At 42.2% G+C, this 24,141-nt stretch overlaps 1 protein-coding gene across 6 annotated transcripts in view; it reads right to left on the reverse strand.

The window, feature by feature from the left end:
- LOC122540917 (A-kinase anchor protein 13-like) overlaps positions 1 to 24,141 on the reverse strand; it is a 417,382-nt gene that overhangs the window by 77,714 nt on the left and 315,527 nt on the right. For all 6 annotated transcript variants that reach the window (XM_043677213.2, XM_043677212.2, XM_087981477.1 and 3 more), the window contains 3 exons: positions 23,684 to 23,720; positions 21,127 to 21,262; positions 8,802 to 8,952 (listed from right to left, as the gene is read on the reverse strand). In XM_043677213.2, the coding sequence (XP_043533148.2) occupies positions 8,802 to 8,952; positions 21,127 to 21,262; positions 23,684 to 23,720 (324 nt within the window). The remainder of the gene's footprint in view (positions 1 to 8,801; positions 8,953 to 21,126; positions 21,263 to 23,683; positions 23,721 to 24,141) is intronic.

The following is a 24,141-nucleotide window of genomic DNA, read 5'->3' on the forward strand; positions in this document are numbered from 1 at the left end:
CAGTTGCCCTTTAACTCTTGTGGTTCCTCTTCCTGCTGTTGGGAGCTTGAATGGACAGTAGTGTACGTAACTTAAACATCTTTTGAATACAGAAAATCCCTGTTTCCACATTATGCAACACTCTATGTTGTTGCTTGTCATCAACACCCTCCTGATTCTCAAGCCATTTGTAAAGCTTCACCCTAAAACCTATGAAAGCAGAAGGCCATCAATATCTGAGATTTCAAGGTGAGACAGGGCAATGTAAAAACTGAAAATAATTAAAAGGGTGGATGGACTGAAAACATGATTGAGGAGAATTCCAATGGCCTGTGATGCAATGTAAACGTCTGTAGTGTGAGTACAGTGGTCAAATTGTAAGTGGCAGACAGCAGGGTCTAGGATGTGGGTACTGGATAAGATTTAGGGAAAAGAACAAGAAATTCACACACAAGAGCTGGCCTGAACTCTGATGCCTGTAGTTAAACAGCTGCTGTATGGAGTTAAACAAAGGAGGCACTTGCTGCTCTGGCTCTGAATGGATCCCATGTGATTAGAACTGGATATATCACGAGTTCCACAGAAAAACAAATTACATAAATTAGTCATAAGAGTATCCAAAATAAAATGTACCAAGGTATGAACATGCTTAACTTTAATATTATAATTCTAACATCCAGTAGACCTTCATCCTTTCATTACCTTAAGAAGAGAGGTAAAAAAACGTATCGACTCTTGCTGGTGTACAGAATAACAAAGGCAGCACTGACCTGGCTGAAGAGCATACAACAGGCATTTGCTATTTTTAAGCTTCATTCTTGGTATGTGTGCACTGATGACAAGTGTGACATCTACAAATTAATGGTTGCTGGGCCATTTCAGAGTCAACTATGTTGGGTGGCCAGATCAGGTTAGGATAGCAGATTTCCTCTGTGAAGCACATCGATGAAACAATTGTTTCTTTTAAATCGACAATATGGTTGCTTAACGATTATTATTAATGAAGGGATTGGCACTCTTGTCTCCTAAAGACTAACCCAAATCTGAATTTCTAGCCCAGTAATAAATCCAAGCACATATTAAGAATGGCCAAATGCCTTTGAGCTTCTCTTCCTGCATTCCTCAAGGAATTTGGTTTTCTATTAGTTAATGAAAAAGAGAGTGAACTCGAGTTCACACACTAGAATGGGAGATTGGAGGCAACTGATAGACGTTCACGGGATGAATCCCAGTCTGGGATAGAGGAGCGAGAAAAAATAAATAGCTGGAAGGACATGCTATGCAGCAGAGTTGCTTTTATAAATTATAGGCTGGTGATTTGTAAGGTTATCCCACTTAGTGAACAGGAGGAGGAGTAGAGTCATCTGGTCCCTTGAGTCTGTCCCATCATTCATTAAGACCAAGGTTGATCTGATCTTGGCCACAACTTCACCTTACGGATTGTTCCCACAAGTCTGGACTCCCTGATAGGGTCAAACATCTGTCTATCTCAGGTTTGAACATATGGCCTAGCTTGCATAGCTCTGAGGTACAGAATTCCAAAATGTTGAAAACCGTTAAACTCCTCTTTTTCACCTTAAATAGGAGCCCCTAATTTCAGAAACTATAGACAAGGCCTTTCCATCCCTAGGACTAACAAGGGAAGGTGGTGGAAAGGGTAAATAATCTGGACACAACCGCCCCTTCCTATTCTGTCACCCAATTCAGGCCCGTGCGTGGTCAATTACAACCACATAGACCTCAACCTACCACTGGCCTGAAGAACAACCTTGAACGTAGTGGCACAAGACGTTGCCTTCCCAACTGAGGAAGCAGGGCTCCTGTCTGCCTGGTTCGGAGGAAGTGGTCCAATTTGCCCCAATCTGGGGAACGGGCCAGGGATGGAGAAAAGATGGTGGCCAGTGAAAGAAATCTCTTTCTTCAAACACACCTGACACCCACCCCTCTCCCCCGGCCCTGACTTATTCCCAAAAAACACTTAACATGAACTAATGAGAAGCTAAGATGGCTGCTCTCCATAACCAGCACAATGTGCCTATGAGGAGTCTCATCAGCTCCCCAGTGGTGCTTCTTGGTCGCGGTATCTGATAGATTGAGAAACCTGCCAGTCAGCACTTAAGTGCCTGACTGGCACTTGATCTGGTGAGTTTCACATTGTATGGATGCAGTGTCTCTATTTCTCTCTTGCTTTTAAAGGTACCATCCTCCACATTCAGAAACAAAGGAAGGAAAATGTCGGCCAAAGTTCCCTTATTCTGGAATCCTCTATCAAAACAGCCATCCTCTTGGCATCTACCCTGTCAAAGTCTTACATACTTCAATAAAGCCCCCTCTTATTCCTCTACAATTCAATGAATATAGGTCCAACCGCTTCAAATATTTCCTTATAAGACAAGTCATACATCTTAGGAATCAAACTGTTGAACCTAATCTCTGAACTCTCTCCAAAGCAACTATACCCCTCCAATGTATGGAGGCGAAAACCGTATGCAGTCCTCAAGTTATTGGTGGGATCACACCTCAAGTTATACTAAGGTTTCCCTCCTTTAATACATCACTCCCCCTTGCAATAAAGATCAAACATTCCATTTGCCTTCCTAATTGTTTACTGTCCTGCCATTAACACATTGTGTTAGATGACCAATCACACCCAGATCCCACTGTACCATTGCAATCCACAGTCATTCACTATTTAAATAATCTTTTGCTTCCCCTGTTCTTCTTACCGAAGTGGATAATCTCACATTTTCCCACATCATACTCAGCTAACAAAACGTTTTGGGCCCATTTACCTATCCATATTCCCTTTGCAGGCTCTTTGTGCCAGGGCTGGGATTAAGGTAGCACTAATCTGTCAGCTCTCCCATTCCATCCTGCCTCTGGCTTGGTTTTGCATGCAGGAGGTTCACAATGGTCATCCAGAGTTCCTCGAGGCCAACTAAAAGAGACGACTGGGATTTTTCAGTCCACCTCCAAGTTCCAAGGGCCAGTTCAGAGTAGCTAGGGGAGGCTGGAGGATCAGAAAGGCTCTGAGACCCACACTGCCTGTTTGGGTGCAGGCACAGAAGTAAGTGGCAACCCCAAAGAACAATGTCCAGGCCAGTTATGGGGGTGCCCCAGTGAAAATGAGGCCAGCCAGAACAGTTTGGGACCCAGTAATGACCCTCTGCATCTTGCACACAGCCTGCCCGTATGCAGCTCACTGAACCTGGACTTTTAGTACACGTGAGAATATCAACTTGGAGCCAAAATGTCATTAAAGACCCAGACAAAAATCAGAGGTATGTAAGCACCACATGAAAGAGGAATTGAACCACCTATGCGCATTTCACAATCTGCTTTCAAGCTAGGGACACTACCACAGAAACCACACACTGCTCTATGTCAATCAAGGCTATTATAGAAGGATGCAGCCTGGGATTCATCTACTGTATCACTTGAGGCAGTCACAGTTGCATCTTTCCCAAAAATTAAAATTAACTGATGCAAGCAACTTGAACTAAAACACTCCCCATCGTGGAATAATGGACATTTAATTAAATAAATCAAAGAGGAGTGCAAATTGCAGCAAAGGACACCATCTAGATAGGGGCTTCCTTCACAGCAACTTGACACTACATCGCAAATGTTTACTTTGGCTTCTAATGTGCAAGACTGGCTAGAAATGGAAGCTCCCTCCGCCAATCCTTAGCTGGAAAAATCCTAAACTGCAGCACAACATCCAACATGCATTTCAATAATGTCGAGGAAATGTCGGCATCAACTCACTGTTGTGCCAGCATTCACTCCATGTGATTATCCCAAAATTTTCAGGTCAAAATTTGAAATTTGCCTTTTCCTAATTTTAGCAAGCCCCTTTGCTCTAGTTACACTTCCTTGTTTACTGCCTCTATTGAATTAACATTTATACACTTCACTGAAGTCCCTCTTGGTTTTCTTCTCTAATTTTAACTTGGCTGCAAAAGTTTACAAAGACATTGTGGTATTTAGTTGCTGGGAAGCTTTCATGTTGAATATGTGGCCAAGGTGCAATTGCTCTTCAGGTTATAATCGTCAACCCTCTATTAGAGACATCAGCTCAGACAGCAACTGGAGATATGGGATGAATACACACCATTTAGACAAACCTGAAACCAGATAGTTTGAACTTGACACTGACACAAAGTGGCCACCTGACAATCATATTTTGGCTAAATTCAGTCAACAAAAATCTTGCTGATATTTCTCACTGCCGGAGGTAGGTTCTTTCAGGTCCGTTGTTAAACCATGACCCACTCTGTCATCGCATGTTGACTTTAAACGACTCTATGGCACTGTTCTGAAGAACATGGGAGTTAACGCGGGAGTTTCTATATCACTGGATCTGCACTGTCGCTGGGTCAAAATCTAGGACCTCCAACCCAAATTCATTGTTGGTCTACCTACAACTCAGAACACAGTGGTTCAAGAAGGCAGCTTACCAGCACCTTAAGGACAATAGTGAAGGGCAATAAATACTGACTTACTACAACTAGCAATGCCCATGTACTATGAGGGAATTAAAACAAAACCCTTGACAATATTTCACCTTGAATCAACATCCCAAAAACAGATCATGTTCATTATGAAAATGTTGCTATGCGCAAACTGCTGCATTTCCTACCTTACAACAGCGACTACTCTTAAGTAGTACTTCATTGTCCATAAAGCACTTTGGAATGACCAGAGGTCATAAAGGACACTATATAAATGCAAAAGTATTTGTTTGGAAACAATCATTTGACAACTGTCACAGGAATAATGCAAATCATCCAATATCTCATAAAAGATTGGTTGGGTTGGGGGAGGGAAATCACAGAATTGAGGGGAGAGAAAGGGAATGAAGAGACATATAAACACACGAGTTATGAACAGCAGGCCATTCGGTCCCTTGAAGCTGTCCCACTATTTAATAGCAAGATGACTGATCTGATGGTGGCCTCAATTCCACTCGCTACCTTTGATTCCCCAGTCAGTCAAGAATCCAGGTTTCTCTGCCTGACAAAGTATTCAATAACTTGCCACCACCATACAATCATCACAGACTGAGGGTGAGGGGCCAGCTTGGGTGTTGGGGGAGAGAGGGGGGTGGTCGTGGAACATAGTACAAGACAGAAAGTATTAATATGGGGATAAACAGAGTAAGGAAGAGCTTTCAGAGGAGACAGATGCGTGGTGGAGTATATTGATTGCAGGCAAGATTAGAGTGGTGCTGGAAAAGCACAGCAGGTCAGGCAGCATCTGAGGAGCAGGAAAATTGAGGTTTCGGGCAAAAGCCTTTCCTGATGAAGGGATTTTGCCCAAAACATCAATTTTCCTGCTCCTTGGATGCTGCCTGACCTGCTGTGCTTTTCCAGCACCACTCATATCTCCAGCATCTGCAGTACCCACTTTCGCCTAGGAGTATATTGGTTGACACTTCTGCCACCAATTTGGAGTATGGAGAACAGATAGCTGGCAAGACCATTTTCTATAGAGACACACAGCTTGGAAATATCTTTGCATTTTTCTCACAAACCTATTTTTGCATTTTGCTGCTGCTTTAAAATGTTCAAATTTGTTCTGCCACGACTGTGGGTTACACAGATATATAAATAGGAAGCTAAAACCACAAGCAAGGAGAGGGGAAACAAAGAGTATATGTCAGACACAAAACCACATTGTTCCATTTAACTTTGTCCCTGGTATAAACCTCAGCTTTCTGCTCTTTAATCATCTCATATTTGATTCTTGTGCTATTCTGTGCTAAATCTATTTGTTTAGCGTCTGTATTATCTCTCTCTAGATTGTATAATAGACAAGACAAAAACACTCTGTACAAAGCTGAGATCGTTAATACTACTCAGAAGTTGTGAAAGCAGCAATGAAAATGGCTCTCCTGAACATTGAGAATTCAACCTCCCTGACACACTTAGGGTAACATTCTGTCCCCAGGCATTGTAAATACATGGAACTGATCCATCAACATATCCCCAATCCCTGAACTGTCTTTCCCACACAACAGAGGGAATTGGGTGGATTTTTTAGAGAAAAGCCAATCTCAAGCAGAGAGCTCTGAATTTCTGAGAGGAGACTCTACTCAGTGCTCCTTCAGAAATGCAGAGCTGCACTTCCATTGGACAGTTCTTTCCTAACAAAGAATGGTCGGGGAAGACAAACCACGTCCCCATTACACGGCAGTCAGCTGCTGTATATTCTGATATTTGAAGGACCGACAACCGTGGGTGGCACGGTGGCACAGTGGTTAGCACTTCTGCCTCACAGCGCCAGAGACCCAGGTTCAATTCCCGCCTCGGCAACTGTCTGTGTGGAGCTTGCACATTCTCCCCGTGTCTGCGTTTGTTTCCTCCGGGTGCTCCGGTTTCCTCCCACAATCCAACAAAATGTGCAGGTTAGGTGATTTGGCCATGCTAAATTGCCCGTAGTGTTAGGTGAAGGGGTAAATGAAGGGGAATGGGTCTGGATGGGTTGCGCTTCGGCGGGTCGGTGTGGACTTGTTGGGCTGAAGGGCCTGTTTCTGCACTGTAAGTAATCTAATCTAATCTAAAAAGAACATTTTCTGACAGCTGCTGTCAAACCTTACATACAAAAGGCAAGTATGATGTTAGGATACTGAGAGGGGTAGGGTGCTAGAGTACCAGATAAATAGGATGCCAGTGGAGGTGGTAGGGTGCCAGATGAGTAGGTGCCAAAGTGCCAGGTTAGTAGGGTGTCAGCTAGGTAAGGAGAAAGGGTGCCAGGGAGGGTGCACACTAGGTAGGAGTATAGTGCCAGGTGGTATGGGTAGATTATGTAGTTTGGAGAATGAGTGAGAGAAATTACGTCTGGCGCAGGGAGGGGAAGGGATTGTCAGGTTAGGCTTTGTGAAAGGGGAGGTCAGGTCAGTTCAGATTTGGTCAGATCAGGTTAGGTGGCTTTATGCCCACCTGAGCATTTTATTAGATTAGGTTACTTAAGTGTGGAATCAGGCCCTTCAGCCCAACAAGTCTACACCGACCCTCCGAAATGCAGCCCACCCAAACCCATTCCCCTACATTTTACCCCTTCACCTAACACTATGGGCAGTTTAGCATGGCCAATTCACCTAACTTGCACATTTTTGGACTGTGGGAGGAAACCGGAGCACCCGGAGGAAACCCACGCAGACACAGGGAGAATATGCAAACTCCACACAGTCAGTCGCCTGAGGCGGGAATTGAACCCCGAATCTCTGGCGCTGTGAGGCAACAGTGCTAACCACTGTGTCACCGTGCCGCCCACAATTTTTCCCAGGCAATTCCGTGGAATGTGCTCCAATGGGGATTCCACAGGTTCCTGCCTGTGTGTGTTGACCAATCCTCAATTCAGGCACACAGATTATCCCCAATACCATGAACAATACCACTCCTGTGCAACGACCTTTCATGCAGCAATCTACTGAACGCCTTTTGAAAATCCAAATACACTCTATTAACTCCACTCGTCCTCAAAGAACTCTAACAAATTTATCAAACTTAACTTCCATTTCACAAAAACATGTAACTCTGTTTGATCGAGTTAAGTTTTTTTCTAAATGTTTGCTATTTCTTCCTTAATAATGGACTAGAACACTTTCCAATAACTGGTCTATAGTTTGCAGCTTTGTCATCTTCCCGATTTCCTTTGAATATAGCCAGAACCATGTGAGAAGAATAAGATGAGATTTCATGGGGTCTCTGACTTATCCCCAAATGTATTTTGCAATTTTAGTAGAGATGCTCAAAAAAATCAATGGGAACATGATACCATGTAACACAGAATAATTACACTCAAGGTACAGTTCAACTCATTGGTACAATACATGATATATGGTACTTGTATGCACACCTATGGAGAGTTAGAGAATCATGTACGTTTGATGGAAATACTCAAAAGCTGGATGCAGACTTGAGTCTCAACCCCAACACTTCTATTTCCTGTTCTTTTCTCTTTATAACAACAGTTACATTTATGTGGTGCCAATATCATAGCAAACGTTCCATGGTTCTTCACACTAATATCATGAAATATAACTTGACACCCAAGGAGATATTAGGTTGAGTGATCACAAGCCTATACAAACAGGCAGGTTGTGAAAGGGCATCTTAGAAAGGAGAATAAAAACATGGAGATGTTTCAGGATGACATTCCAGGACCCTGAGCTCAATGAACTGAAAACATGGGTGACAATGGTGAAAATCAGAGATATTCACGAAACCAGAATTGAAAGAGCACAGAGATATTGGGAGAACTGGAGAGCAAAAGGGGGCTGCAGAGAAAGGAAGGAGATGAGGACATGAAGGGATATGAAAAGAGGAATGAGAAAGTTTAAAATTCAATCTTAACAACAACCATCCCCAATGAAAGTCTCAAATCCTTCATGAAAATGTTAATCAACTGTCTTCACATTGACTGAATAGTCCACAACATCTTCCTTAATGGTACAGTAACAATTCTAATTTTGCATTCCACCAATTAAAGCAAATAATTAGGACACAGACTTGACTCTCAGCCCCACCACTTCTACGTTCTGTCCTTTTCTCTTTATAACAATAGTTACATGTACGTAGTACCATATTTGGAGCTTTTCATATTTGGAGTTCACAAGAAAAACGTTTCCCAAGCTTTGGAAGGGCAGCAGTCACATTACTAAGGGCTAACTGTCCAGGTCCAAAAGGGCCTGTGTGAGTGACTTCAAGCTTGTGAAACCATCAGCATGAAACATGCTCGAAAACTGTGACATCACCCCAGCACAACTTAAATAACTTACATTAAATTTCAAAACAAAGTGTAACCCAGGTACTTACTGCTGCATAGGTATGCCTCTCGACTGGTGATGGCTTTGTTACACTGGGCACATTGTGGAGTACGGAACGCTAAGATGGCAGTAAAACCGTGTCCGTTTACAGTTTTTTTGTCTTTGTCTTTTACTTCCTTCTCTTTTGATTTCTCTTTCTCCTAAAGAAAAGATGAAACATCAGTAACACAAATCTTTTCCATTTCCCATCACAGTATGCTTGATCCCAGTGAAAGCTCCTTCAGGAATTGATTTTGTGACAGTGCTCCCTCGCTCTGTGTATATTGATAGCACCTCTGCAAATATTTGGCATAAAATCACCAACCAACAAGACCCAAGTCACCTACAAGTTAAAATCTCCATTCCCTTATTTAAAATTCCTTCTCAAGATGTTACTGCAACTGAATGTTAGGCTGCTTCAGAGGACAGTGAAGAAGTCAACCACTTTGAGGATAAACTGGAGAGTTGGAGAATCATGTACGTTTGATGGAAATACACAAAAGCTAGACCATAAGGAATGTCCGACAATGTTCCCTTAAGGACTTTAGTCCAGCATGTTGGCTCTTATGGCTGTTGTATGGGCTTGAACAGCTCATGGTGCTGTATGAGTTGTTGCTATGAAAAAGGTAGCTGCCATTGTCCTTTTTAGAATGAGAATTTACAATGTCTGTTGACTCTACTGTAGCAGACTACTTCCTAGTCTAATTAGGAGAGGCTCTTGTGGTTAACAAGATCGTGTTTACCACTGATAAAGGAAGGGTCAGTTGAAACATTCGAGAGAGCATTGGAAGGGACTTCAATGTGACAGTGGTAGTCCTGGACCGAGGGGGTCATGGATTCAAGTCCCACTGGCTCCAGAGGTGTGTAATAACATCCTTGAACAGGTTTCTTTGAAAAATAAGTTAAAGTAAAAAAAAAGTCAACACAGCATTAGAACAATGCATTGGTAGTGTCCATACCTCTGAGCCAGAAGTCTCAGATTCAAGTCCCACCCGCTCCAGAGGTGCATAATAACATCTCTAATCAAGTTGATTGGACAATATCTCAAGAGGATATCAGATGATGATTGGGATAGAAATACCAAGGAAGGATATGGGGAGCAAGCAGGTGATTGGCATTGGGTCGTGATGATCATTTGAAAAGCCAAGTGGACTAATCTCTCTCAGCATCATAAAAATCCTGTGATTTTGCATAGTAGCAGCTAGTTACAGGTTGTACTGAGAATATAAATATTTTTACAAAGACTTTGAGGACCAGATGTTAGGTCTCTCTCCTTTGAGATCCTAAATTGCACTGCCCACAATATTTTCACAGTGGGTGGAGCTTATGGCCAATGCGTTCCTGAAGACGTGCACTGCGCGGCTCCTTGGAGAGTCTGCGCATGCCGATTAGTGTGTGAACCAATCGTCTTCTGTTCCAGGACTCACTGCCCAGCCCTGACCTCAGAGATCTATGCAGAAGTGGTGATTAATACAGGAAACATAGCTTATAGTACCCACCCCCATTATTAACGCTCATATCCACATACTCCCAACGACAACTGTACCATCAGCTCGATTTTGTAAACTAAATTTAAACCCTCAAACTGTCTGTTAGAATTGAACTGTTTACAGAGGATTCTGGGATCTGGATCACCAGTCAGGAACCCTTAACCACATCACTGGATGCAAGTTAAGTTTTGGGCAAAGGCCTCATGGGTTTCCACACAATGCGATGTGCAAATATAAATCAAAGCAACTCAGGAATAGTGGCAATATGATGCTGAAACTTGGCTTTCAAAGGTTTGAGGGGGGATGATTTAGAAATATAAAGTTTTAGATTCACAATCTTGTGAAAGTATGGGTTAGCAGCAGGAGACAACCAAAGAGATTAAACAGAGTTCTCCCAGCCTTAACAGTTCAACAATGTTATTTTCCCCAGAGCATTCACTGATTCTGAAATTGAGTGAGTTCAATCGGCTTATGATAGTATAATCTTTAATTCATCACGTTACAGCTCTCGAGTTCTTCATATGTTGGCCTCACTAACACCAGTAAAAGCTCATTTTACCCAGTGCCATAACCAGGGCTCACTGTTCAAATGTAAATGACAGGACTGAAATTGATTGGGTGGAAACATTAGTAAAATCTTTCATTGGCCCATTTTCACATGACAAATACTAGAGAGCATAGATTTAAGGTGAGAGGAGGAAAGTTTAAAGGAAATATGCGAGGCAGGCTTTTTTTAAATGTAGAGGGTGGTAAGTATCTGGAACCTACTGTTAGTGGAGGTAGAAGAAGCAGAAACAATTACAACATATGCAAGGCATTTGGACAGACACATGAACAGACAGGGAATAAAGGGATAGGGGCCATGTGCAGATGGGACTGGTTTAGAATGGCATCATGGTTGGCACAGACATGGTGGGCCAAAGGGCCTGTTCTTGTGCCGTACTGCTCTATTTTCTATGACAGTCTGATGACTGACTCTTTTAGGTTGCAAAGAGATATCAGCAAATGGTAAAGATGAGCAGAATTAAATGCTGCATCATGCTCAACACATGGTCCAGTTTGTATTGAGTTCAAAATTCATAGTCCCAGGAACAAATCTTCTTCACTCACTTTATCTCGGCAGACAGCTGCAACCAGACTCCAATGGTGGTTTCTTATATTTGCTCTAGCCTCTTCCTCTGTTTATGATGGTTTTGGCTTTCTAGCTAGCGATTAACCCTCAATCCCTGAAAACAGCCAACTTTCTACCAAGCTGCTTCTCTCCCCACCTTTAAAATCCTTTGTAAAAGTTAATTTGACCCCAGTTTGTTACCTCCCCTAATGAGTTGGTCTCGATTCTCTCCCCCACGTGAATGTTTCTAAGAACTTTCGTAGAAATTCTAAGCAGCTGTTACAATAAAGTCATTCAAAAGCTAATTTGTTTTAAACCTTGGAGACCCACAGCACAGGGAACAAGTGTAGAGACCCTCAATTGAATATCTCCTTCATCAGTGGGCCCACAGGACAGACAAGTGATTGAATGCATCGAGATATTAAGCCAAAAGGGAATTGCAGTTCCAATTCTTGGTCTTCGTTGAATAGTAAGTGTCAACAGCCCTGATATTTCAATATCTTTGGATTAGGGAAATAAAGTAAATCAGGGAGGCACAACATTTCGTGATCATATTCAATAACATCTGAAGCGTGTACATGCTCACAACAGGATTCGGGCTGAATACAATGCCACACAAGGCAGAATTGCCTGCACTTGCAGGTGAATGAGGAAGATACCACGCAGAATCAGCAACAAGAAAGAAAAAGAGAGAGAGAGAGAGGGTCAGAGACAGAGGAGAGAGAAAGAAAAGAAAACAAGTCACGTCAACACTGAGCCAACACTAAACCAAGCTTCCTGCCAGTGAACCTCCCCCATTCTAACTGTGTAACATCTGCTGCAACATCTCCGAATCTTCTTACAAAACTCTTCCTTACCCATGTGCTACAGAAGCTGTTCCTGTATTTATTTACGAAGTGACAAAGTAGAGCTGTGTTTTTTGTAACATGTTGGCAACCGCCCAAAAAAAATGTGGAATTGATCAGAGGCAAATGCTCTGCAATGCATACGATTAAAGGGACCTACAGCAGACAAACCAATAGAGAAAAACCTTGATTATCTGAGCGAGATGGGTGGGAAGTATTTGTTCAGATAACTGATTGTTCGGATAACGTTTTTATGGGATCTTGAGATCTTGTTCGGATAATCTGAAATTCGGATAATTGATGTTTGGATAACCGAGGTTGTTCTGTATAGAGGCAATCTTGTACAGACACAAACTACATTGATATCGTGTCCAAGACACAGGTTTAAACCCATAAAAGGCAAATTTAGAAGTGATGTCTGAAGTTCACATGCAGTGATCAAAGATTACAATCGATGTTTAATTTTGAGTAATGGTGTAAATCTGAATTTTTGTTGGAACCAAATAGAGAGAACATAGAAAAGTAAAGCACAGAACAGGCCCTTGGGCCCACGATATGCCAAGGATTATTCCTAATCTAAAATAAAATAACCTAACCTATGCACTCCTCAATTCACTGCTGTCCATGTGCATGTCCAGCAGTTGCTTAAATGTCCCTAATAACTCTGTTTCCACCACCACCGCTGGCAACACATTCCATGCATTCACAACTCTCTGTGTAAAGAACCTACTTCTGACATCTCCTCTATACTTTCCTCCTAATATCTTAAACTATGACCCCTCGTGCCAGTCAATCCTGCCCTGGAGAAAAGTCTCTGGCTATTGACTCTTTCCATGCCTCTCATTACCTTGTATACCTCGATCAGGTCACCTCTCTTCTTCCTTCTCTACAGACAGAAAAGTCCAAGCTTAGACAACCTCTCTTCGTTAGAGAAGCCCTCCAGTCCAGGCAGCATCCTGGTAAACCTTCTTTGCACCCTCTCCAAAGCCTCCTTATCTTTCCTATGAAGGAACTTTCTAGCTCAATGAAGAAACACGAGCTGGATGTTTCCCCCATCCACATTTACCCAGTGACAAAGTGATAGTAAATTGCTGCTGAGAGGCGTGGGGGTGGGTGGGTGTGTGTGTGTGCATGCATGAGAGAGAGCAAGAGAGGGAATGCATGAAAGTGTGCAAGGAAGAGAGAGAGAAAGACCAAGGGGAGTGGGGGTGGGAGAGGAGGGGCAAAAGGGAGAAAAGCCAAATTGCAGGAAAATGTGAAGATTACACAGCAAGCCTGGCATCATCTACTGAGGGAGAGATGGAATTACCCCTTCAGGTCTGTGGCATTTCATCAATGGTCATATATCTGAAACAGTAACCTTTCCTCCCTCTTTTGTTTGTGCTTTACCTCCATGTTTCCAGCATCTATAGTTAATTTGGCTACTGCTAGAAGGAAATCCCCTTTTCCAATGTCTCCTGTGACCAGCTGCAGGGACCCATGAGGATGCTGGATGTGTAACCTTTATCCTGCTAGTGAGCCATCACCAATGGCTGCATCCCACAGTACAGTACAGGAAGTAGTATTTTGGGAGTGATCCAGACACAGACAAACGTAGACAAAGAGTAGCTTCATGGTGACGATGCTGCAATGCTTTGAATCAGAATGAGCAATAATCCTTGCCTTTCAATGCTCATCCTGCACTGTCTTAGTTGTCAGTAGCTGAATCCAAACTGACCTCAAACATACCAGTCTCGTACAATAGTCTAATAGGCAAGCACAACATAGGAAATAATGTCACACCTCATCTTTGCCACTAAGTGACAAACACTGAGGTTAGGACTAACACACTAAAACGTTGCTCTTTCTTCAAGATCTACAATTCCTTTAGTAAACCATAATGATTCACCAACTTTCAACATTATATTCTGATCCCTGTCTCAATAACTCAGCGGTATTCAGTGAGAATTCCAAATGGCCTCTTTTCCTGGTAATTGCTCTATATATTGCCTCGCTTTATACCATCATTTATCCTTAATGCAAGACAGCTGTCTCTGCTCATTTCATAAACAAATACTTGGATTCAAATTCAACATTATGAACAGCTTTGCTTTCACTAACTTTTTTGGACTCAGCATAAAACCAAAGAAGATTGATCTTCCCTGGAACACTGCAGAATAGATTTACATTTTGTTGCCTGACGGTTTCTATAAAAACCAAAATCTATATTAACATACACAACAGTACAGCTCCCAACTGCGTTAACAGGGAACTGACACTGTTAAAACATGTGCAAAAGATTTAATTTCAAAAAGCAGTGAAATATTAGACACCACGATTGGAGATGGGAGTCTATCATAGCAGATTGTAAACAGGAAACCAAGAAAAGGCAGCCAAAATGAAGACGTTAACAGTTGTGAACATTTAAGCTTTCACTTCCTGAGCAAACATGGTAGTTTAACATCATTTGCACTGCGAATCATTTCATTACCTACCACTTTGAACGGACTTGACTGCGTTATAGAAAATTTAATCCACGACATAACTCGGCTCAGGAGAATTCTGCCTCTCACATTCTGGTTACAGAAGAAAATGAACTGACTGTCTCAATTTGCCCATGACGTACAATTCAGTCAGAGGAAGTTGGGGTCTGGAGAGGGGGAGGCAACCCTTTATAGGGTCTCAGCCGGTAAGTCTTTAGGAAGCATTAAGCTTCAAAATAAAAAGGGAACATTTCCTCTCCCTTTTCATTTTAAAGTAAAGCTGTCTTTTTTCACCTTGGTGCCTTCTAAACGGCTCTCCCACAAATTCTTAAAATAACAATATATCTTTACTTCTTCAAAATTAAACTGAAAACTAAACTCTGGGCAACATTTCTGCTTGATAATAAAATTAACTGTTTCCATGTGAATTCTTGATTATTACACTTAGTGTAATCTATAGTTATGTTTAGTAATCTATGGTTAGTAAAATGGGTTAATGTAACCATAATAAATAAAATTTTCACAGTCATTTTGCTTTAAAAAGTTCTTTTTTTAAGATAAGATAACTACCAGTGCAGCTGAAAATAAAATCTAACATAAAATGACATGCAATTATATCAATTTTTATTTTAAAAAGGGACCCGCAGATCACTTTAGCCCCAGGGAGGGTTATACTGTTTTTGTGGTCTCTTTGTAGCCCTCTACTGGTGTCAATCTGTAACCATCTATCTGAAGGCCTAACAACAAAAACTTAGATTTACATAGTTGTCATCATATTAAAGCTGCTATCTAGGTGCTTTACAGAGGCATTAATAGTCAAAAGTTTACATGGAACTGCATAAGGAAATATTAGTCTAGATGACAAAAGCTTGGTCAGAAATTTGTTTTAAGGGTTGTCTTAAAGGAAGAGAAAGATAGAGAGAGGGCATTGCAGAGCTCAGAGTAATAGAGACTGTGCAAGGAGTTGAAAGGCCAGGATTAAGTAGTTGAAGCTTTACTGGAACAGAAGACAAAATGGGTCAGTGGTGATAGGTGGAGGGGCAATGGTACAAGTTAAGTATTGCTAGTGGTAGAGATTTGGAGGAGCTCACACTTCCCAAGTGGGAGACATGGAAAGCTTGACCATGTCAGTGTACACACTCCTCTGCTTTCAATTTTCCCTTTCCTCCGTTACAGCAGTGTCTCCCTCTGCTCGTTATTCCTATTCAATGGTACAAATGAGGCTCACTACATAGAACAAAGCACAGTTTGCATTTAAATGGCGCGCATTGCATACAGCCATAATCATAGAGATGTACAGCATGGAAACTGACCCTTTGGTCCACTTTGTCCATACTGACCAGATATCCCAACCCAATCTAGTCCCACCTGCCAGCACCTGGCCCATATCCCTCCAAACCCTTCCTATTCACATACCCATCCAGATGCCTTTTAAATATTGCAATTGTACCAGCCTCCACACTTCCTCTGACAGCTCATTCCATACACGTACCACCCTCTGCGTGAAGAAGTTGCCCTTTAGATCTCTTTCATATCTTTCCCCTCTCACCCTAAACCTATGCCCTCTAGTTCTGGACTCTCCCACCCCAGGAAAAAGACTTTGTCTATTTACACTATCCATGCCCCTCATGATTTTATAAGCCTCTATAAGGTCACTCCTCAGCCTCCGATGCTCCAGGGAAAACAGCCGCAGCCTGTTAAGCCTCTCCCTCCAGCTCAAATCCTCCAACCCTGGCAACATCCTTGTTAATCTTTTCTGAACCCTTTCAAGTTTCACACCATCCTTCCAATAGGAAGGAGACCAGAACTGCACACAATATTCCAACAGTGGCCTAACCAATGTCCTGTACAGCTGCAGCATGACCTCCCAACTCCTGTACTCAATACTCTGACCAATAAAGGAAAACATACCAAATGCCTCTTCACTATCCTATCTACCTGCAACTCCACTTTCAAGGAGTTATGAACCTGCACTCCAAGCTCTCTTTGTTCAGCAACACTACCCAGGACCTTACCATTAAGTGTATAAGTCCTGCAAAGATTTGGTTAGATAGGATAAACTCCATCTGCCACTTCTCAGCCCATCTGATCAAGATCCCATTGTAATCTGAGATAACCTTTTTTGCTGTCCACTATACTTCCAATTTTGGTGTCACTTGCAAATTTACTAACTATACCTGTCATGCTCACATCCAAATCATTTATTTAATAATGTTAAGGATAATGTAAGCATTATATATTAAGGATTATATGTTAAGGATTATATAAGCATGTTAAGGATATTCCATAGAGTTTTCCTCCCGACGAGTGATCTTGATGTGCATGCATTCATAGAGAAGTAGAACACTGATAGCCTTTACAGACAAATGTGCACTGACCATGTAGACAAAGATCTCTCAACTAGGAGACCCAGGTTTGGATCTCACCTACTCTGGAGATGTGTCATAGCACATGATATGGAGGTGCCTGGTGTTGATCTGGGATGGACAAAGGCGGGGGGGGGGGGGGGGAGAGAAAGAAAGAAAGGGGAATGGGGGTAGGGAGAGAATGACACGGGCTCAAATCCTACCATGGCAGCTGGTGGAACTTGATTTTAAATGACTGTGTGGAAATTCAAACTTAATTTCACTAATGGTGATCACAAATTACTAATACCAAACCTGGCTCACTCATGTCTGTATGGGAAGGAAACCTGCTAATCTTTCTCGGTCTGGCATCCATGTGATTCCAGATCCACTGCAATGTAGTTGACCCCAAAAATACTGTCAGTGACTGCCCAGCAATACCAGTCAACTGAAGGGCAGTTAGAGATAGACAACAAGTGTTGGCTCTGGCAGCAACACACAGATCTCATTAAATAATAAAGAAACTCAAGTCTGGGCCACTGCTCTCAGTAACAGAGCTGATCAGGGGACCAGCTGGTGTACTTCCTGACCTGAGAAATTTTCAAACAGTTTCATCATGCCCAGGAAATGACATAGGTGAAATCTCCAGACGATGGTGAGACACCAACTTCACACTCATGGTTTGTAAAGATGCCCTGAATGCCTTAGTGCACATTTACATCTCATCCTATCACTGTCTGCATCCCTGGTTTGTCAGAACTCAGTTGGAGACTGCAAGCTGCAAGTGTAACTGTGAAAGTCTAGCAATGTAATGACCACAGATTCCTTCAGATGACATCACCTCTATGCTAATAATCGACAATGCTACAAAGATACAGAACCCAGAAAACCCTCCGAATGACAGGGTTTAAATGAAAAAAAAAAGTGACCATCTTTTAAAAAGCCTACAGCCTGATTAGTGGTCGATATTAACACTGAGAGGTAGAACATAGGAAGCAGCTATTCAGCTTCCCCCTCATCCTTTACAAGAGTAATACAAAACTAATCTGCTCCCTAGGCTAGAATCTTCCAACATTTCAAATAATCAATTAAATTCTCTTTAAAAATATTGCACTCTCTCTTTTTGAAAACATCTTCTTTCTGGGAATGATCCGACAGCATCTGTTACCCATCTTTAATTTCCCTTGAATGGGAAACTTTCAGAGAAACTGTACATTGTCCCTGGTGTCTGCAGTTGAATGGATGCAGGTGAATGCTATTCAAGAGATTAATTTACCTCCAAGCCAAAGGGGATGGCTAGGTCAATTGGTTGGATGTCTGGTTTGCAATGCAGACTAGTCCCAGCAGCATGGGTTCAATTCCCACATCAGCTGAGGCCACCATAAAGAGCTCTCCTTTAACAGGTTCAAGTGGTAAAGTGATAGTGTTAACGTCGGAGCCAGGAGACCCAAGTTCAAGTCCCACCTGCTCTGGAGGTGTGTAATAACATCTTCGTGCAGGCTGATGAGAAAAATTGATTAATTTTAAAAAAATCAGGACTGAATTAGAAGGAGCCAGTGGTGCATTGGCAGTGGCCCTACCTTTGAGCCCAGGTGGTCCAGATTTAAGTCCCACCTTTTCTGGAGGTAATACCATCTCTAATCTGGTTGATTGGAAAACATAATATATATACCTCTGAACCAGGAGGGCTCTTGTGTCACAGTGGTATTATCCCTATCTCTAAGCGAGGAAGTCTTTGTCCAGGGTGTATATTAACATTTCTGAACAGGTTGATTACTAAATAACTATAAATAACAGACTACTCCAGTATTCAGTGATTATCATCATCCTGAACTCATAAAACAACTTAGTTGCTGAGCACAGATATATTCCTGTCATTAAAAACAAAAAAATTCAAGAAACATGTTGGTTAGATAATGTGCTCTCATGTTGTAAAACTAATGTTTTGTTAATACCATATCTTCTCAAATTACAGCATTTAAATGGCTATACAATTAAGAAACAAAAATCATCCATTTTACAGTAGACTGATATTTACAAAAGCCATATATTGGAAATTAAATGGCAAATGTAGAAACATGATATCTGCTGCTTGCAGCATGATCGACAGCTGGTCGCTGTGTAGAACAGGGAATTCTTATACCTGATACAAACAGTACTTTGCTAACCAATGATACGTCAAGCTATCTTGCAGTTCTGGTGCAGGATCTCTGCATTCTACAAATACATTCCCCTCCCTCAGTGCCAGAGTTTGTGAAGACCCTGTTGGCTGCCCAACAGAAGTTGGTGCCCTCCTCCTGTATTTGGATTTTTGCTGGAATTACAGCACTGCCCTGCTCCCTCACCAACACCCAGTCCAGTGTAGCGTCACCTCCAATCGAATGAGCAACTTCAAACGTTGCCGCAAAGACCCAGAGTGAGCAAGAGCTCCACTGATGAAATCAACAAATATGTCCCTCACCCACAAAGCAACACAAGGCCTCATGTACTTGATATTTGAGGAGGTAAGGATAAATGATCTCATCATCACACGTTTAATGCTGTTGTATAAGATAGTTAGGGCCTGAAAGGTTTAACAGACATCACAAAATCAGCCCATTGCCATTAGCTCCTGGGAGGAGCTAACCACTTTGTTATCAATTCTCATACAGTTCCAGTTCACTGCTAAGTTCTGTGCATCTAACAGTACCATAGAATTCCTACAGTGTGGTAGCAGGTCGTTCAGCGCATCGAATCCATACTGACTCTCCGAAGACTACCCATCCCAGACCCAACCCCTACCCTATCCCCATAATGCTGTATTTTCCATGGCTATCCATCTAGCCTGCACATCCTTGGACATTACGGGACAACCTCGCACAGCCAATCTACCCTAACCTGGAAATCTCTGGACTGTGGGAGGAAATGGGAGCACCCGGAGGAAACCCATGCAGACATGGAGAGAACATGCAAACACCAAACAGACAGGTGCTAGAGCTTGAATTGAACCTCAATTGCTGGCGCTGTGAGGTAGCAGTACTAACCACTGAGCCACTGTGCTGCCTATGTATTTATGCTTAGGTCCTGCCTGAAGTCTGAGAAAAAACCTCTCGTGCAAAACAGATTGATGTAACTAGCTATTAAGTATTAAGTAACAAACCTCCTCTACCAAGATGGAGCCTGTCCTCTACCAGAAACACCATCCTTCTCCACACTGCATCAGTATTTGGTAGTCATGCCAACAAGATCAGAAGTCGCATGCCACCAAGCTATAGTCCAATAGATTTATTTGAAACCACAAACTTTCGGAGCACTGCTCAGGTGAAGTCTAAATGAAGGGGCAGTGCTCCGAAAGATTGTGATTTCAAATAAACCTGTTGGACTATAACCTGGTGTCATGTGACTTCTGAGCTTGTCCACCCCAGCATCTCCACATCATGTCAACAAGGAGGATTGATGGCAATAAATTTACCCAAAACTTCTAAGATAGAGCTGGTAGACACAAATACAACATATATCACCAGACCGACAGCGCTGGTGTCTGAAAACACACCAGAAATGATCACAAATTTTATACAAGCTTCTCTCATCTTCATTTTTCTTCCCTGGGCTCTCTGCCAGTGACAATAGAGAACAGCACTAATATCATGGAAACACTGACACTTCCTTGTTCTCCTTTAAATCAGCAAGTTATCCTGATTCGGTCACATAGCCTTGTTTCCCCAATAGCTCTGGGTTGATTCCTGAAAGCTCCTGCTCCCAAAATGGGAATACCCTCACCGCAATGCTGTAGCAGGTGAAACAGAATCCCTCACTGCCACCTTCTCAAGGCAAATGAATGGGATCTCATCAGCAGCAGTCACACCCCAAAAACAAACATCTACTACAGATGTTGTTTCCCCATTCCACAATCTTCACTGATCTCAGCAGCCTCACTGAAGTGAGCCAAGTCTGGGTTGTCCCACTGGGTGGGACAATGAGGTAGGGTAAGAGAATAAGCATGACAATAAGGTATGCTAGTAAGTCAGTTCTTTTAGGACTTTTATCGTTTACCCCATAATTGGTGCACGGACAAGGTTATAAAGAACTTCATTAGTGCGTACCTTGTTCTTGTGTTTTCCACTTGACATCTTATTTTTGAGGTAGCTGAAAGTTCGAGAGACTTTAGTGCTGCCTTTCCCTTCCAAATCCTTCCTTGTTGGACTCGGGGGCACTTGGCTGTAATCCTCTTCGGAAATGCTGTACAATTAAGGCATAAACAACTCTAAGATCTGGAATGAAAGCAAAATGCTGGAGAGACTCAGCAGATCTGGCAACCTCTCTGGATAGAGAAGCAGACTTTACGTTTCATGTTCAACATACACACAACTTTGGCCTGAATAAGAGTGACTTTGGATTCAAAATGGTGACTCTGTTTCTCTCTCCACAAGTGCAACCTGACCCATTGACTGCTTTCAGTTTTGAATCTCACCTTGAATTTGTTTTGGCCAACTCTCGTCTCTGTTGACGCTTCTCCTGGACAAGATGTTGTATCGTCTCAGAAAGATAATTCCATCCAGAATTCTTGAATAACCACATATACTATTTTAGCCCTGCTGTTACCCAACTGTCTCGGCCCTTCATTTTGCTTTCTCTATTTTAAGTAGAATTGCCCAGCCTACAGAAAGCCTAAAATACACAACTTTTGCTTCCAATGTCTGCCTTTCTCTTGCCTTTACTAGAGCCATCTCTGAAGCTTCTCTTGCCTTCCTTTACTGCACTGTTTCCATTTTCCGTGATAGACAGTTTTTGCACATTCTTTACAATCCCACAACCATCACTTTTGCACCACCTGCCCCATCTTATCTTTCTCTTTACAATATAAAAGCCATCATTTTTACAACTCTCTTCAGTTCTAAGAAAACTTCATTTTGGACTTGAAATATTAAATCTATTTCTGTCTTCACTGACCTGTTGAGTTTCTTCAGCACTGTGTGTTTTCATTTCAAATCTCCAACATTCTCAGTATTTTATTTTTGTATTTAAAACATGGTTGAGGTTTGAGACTTGTTGCAGGAATTTCTTTATGATTTTATGGGCAATTAAATCACATAGAAGGTGCAGGAGATATAATAATTAGTACAGGCAGTCCCTGGGTTGTAAATAGGTTCTGTTTCTGAGTCCCTTCACAAGTCAATTTGTACGCAAGGCAGAACACAATGCATTACAATATAAACTATAGGCTCATAGGTAATCATGAACCCACTGTAATGAGCAAAAAAACCTAGCAGATTCTATGTAGATAGGGGTTGAGGGGGGTGAGGGGTCCGTCAAAGAATGCAGGGGGAGGTTAAGGAAGACGCTTTTAAAGCGATGCCAGAATGCCATCAGGCGGCACTGTGGCTCAGTGGTTAGCATTGTTGCCTCATAGCGCCAGGGACCAGAGTTCGATTCCACCCTCGGATGACGGTGTGGAGTTTGCACATTCTCCCAGTGTATTAGATTAGATTCCCTACAGTGCGGAAACATGCCCTTCGGCCCAACCAGTCCACACCAACCCTCCAAAGACTAGCCCACCCAGACCCATTTCCCTCTGACTAATGCACCTATCACTATGGGCAATTTAGCATGGCCAATGCACCTGACCTGCACATCTTTGGACTGTGGGAGGAAACCGGAGCACCCGGAGGAAACCCATGCAGACACGGGGAGAACGTGCAAGCTCCACACAGACAGTCGCCCGAGGCTGGAATCAAACCTGGGACACTGGTGCTGTGAGGTTTCCTCCAGGTGCTCCGGTTTCCTCCCAAATCCAAAGATGTGCAAGTTAGGTGGGTTGGCCAAGCTAAATTGTGGGTTAGCTTTGAGAAATGCAGGGCTACAGGATAGATATGGGGTGGGATGCTTTTCGAAGGATCGATGTGAACTCGATGGGCTGAATGGCCTGCTTCCACACTGTAGGGATTCTATGATTCTAAATGTCCAGTTAATATCAGGTATAAAGCAGGGAAACTAGCAGGTTCAGATTTAATCTTTATCTATGATGCATCAGATAAGGTGGTAGAAAAGCTGAAGGCATTGCATCTGGTTTCAATGTGCTGCATTGGGGTATCACCTTATTGATACCCAGCCTGACCTACAGGTGACTGCAGACCCACTACAATCTGTTGATATTTAAGAGTTCTCGGAAATGGCCAAACAAGCCTTGCAGTTCAAAGGGAACTGAGGAGGGGCAACAAATGCTGGCTTTGTCAGTGATGCCCACACTATATAAGAGAGTTAAAGATCTCCTGCTGGAAGATGGGTACACATTCATGACTGTGAGAGTGGAGTTGACTGACCATGTGGTGGAAGCAGATTCAGTCATGGTTTCAAAAGGGAATTACATTATTATCTGACAAGATTTATAGGGCTACAGGGGAATGAGCTGCTCTAAGAGAAACAGGATGTGGTGTGATGAGCTGGGAGGCCCCACTTTGGAGATATAATCATTCTATGTGAAGATATGACTTTTTGTTTTTTATATATATAAAGTTTAAAAACTGAGAATACTCAACAAACTTCAGAATGTTTAGGAAACCAGAGATAGAAAATAATTAGTTGACATTGGGTCTGGGTCCTAGCTCAAACAAACTATTTTAAAAAAGTTCTACTTACTAACAGTGAATTGGAGTCACTTACCTCTGGCCCAGAGAGTTACTGGTGGACGATCTTAAATCTGGAGGGGAAAATTCCAATATTAATATTTTTGTAATTTCACAAGTGTAGAAATTTGCTAATTGTTAAAAATCAAAATAGCACAAATACAGAAATGACAAACAACTGAAATGGCCACATTTATACTAATATTTATATAATTACTACAAAGGACACATTAATAGATGAAGGTTGTACAGTAAAGCAATGGAATTATTTTAGACACTGAGAATAACTTCACTCAAGGAAGTCAGCTGGCAACAGTTTCACATGTTCAAAATGAGTTATATATACAGATTTCCTCCAAGCATTTAAGGCAAAAATCTAGAAATAAAATCAGATGAGATTTATATAAATGCACATTTTTCTTTACAAGAAAGTGTGTTCTAGGAGTAGAGGGTTGGTTAGCTCAGTAGGCTGGGCAGCTGGTTAGTGACGCCAAT

Source organism: Chiloscyllium plagiosum, unplaced genomic scaffold (genome assembly GCF_037043375.1).
Source record: "Chiloscyllium plagiosum isolate Xiang-an unplaced genomic scaffold, Cpla_swu_hap1 HiC_scaffold_39, whole genome shotgun sequence".
In the NCBI taxonomy this organism is placed as follows: Eukaryota; Metazoa; Chordata; class Chondrichthyes; order Orectolobiformes; family Hemiscylliidae; genus Chiloscyllium; species Chiloscyllium plagiosum.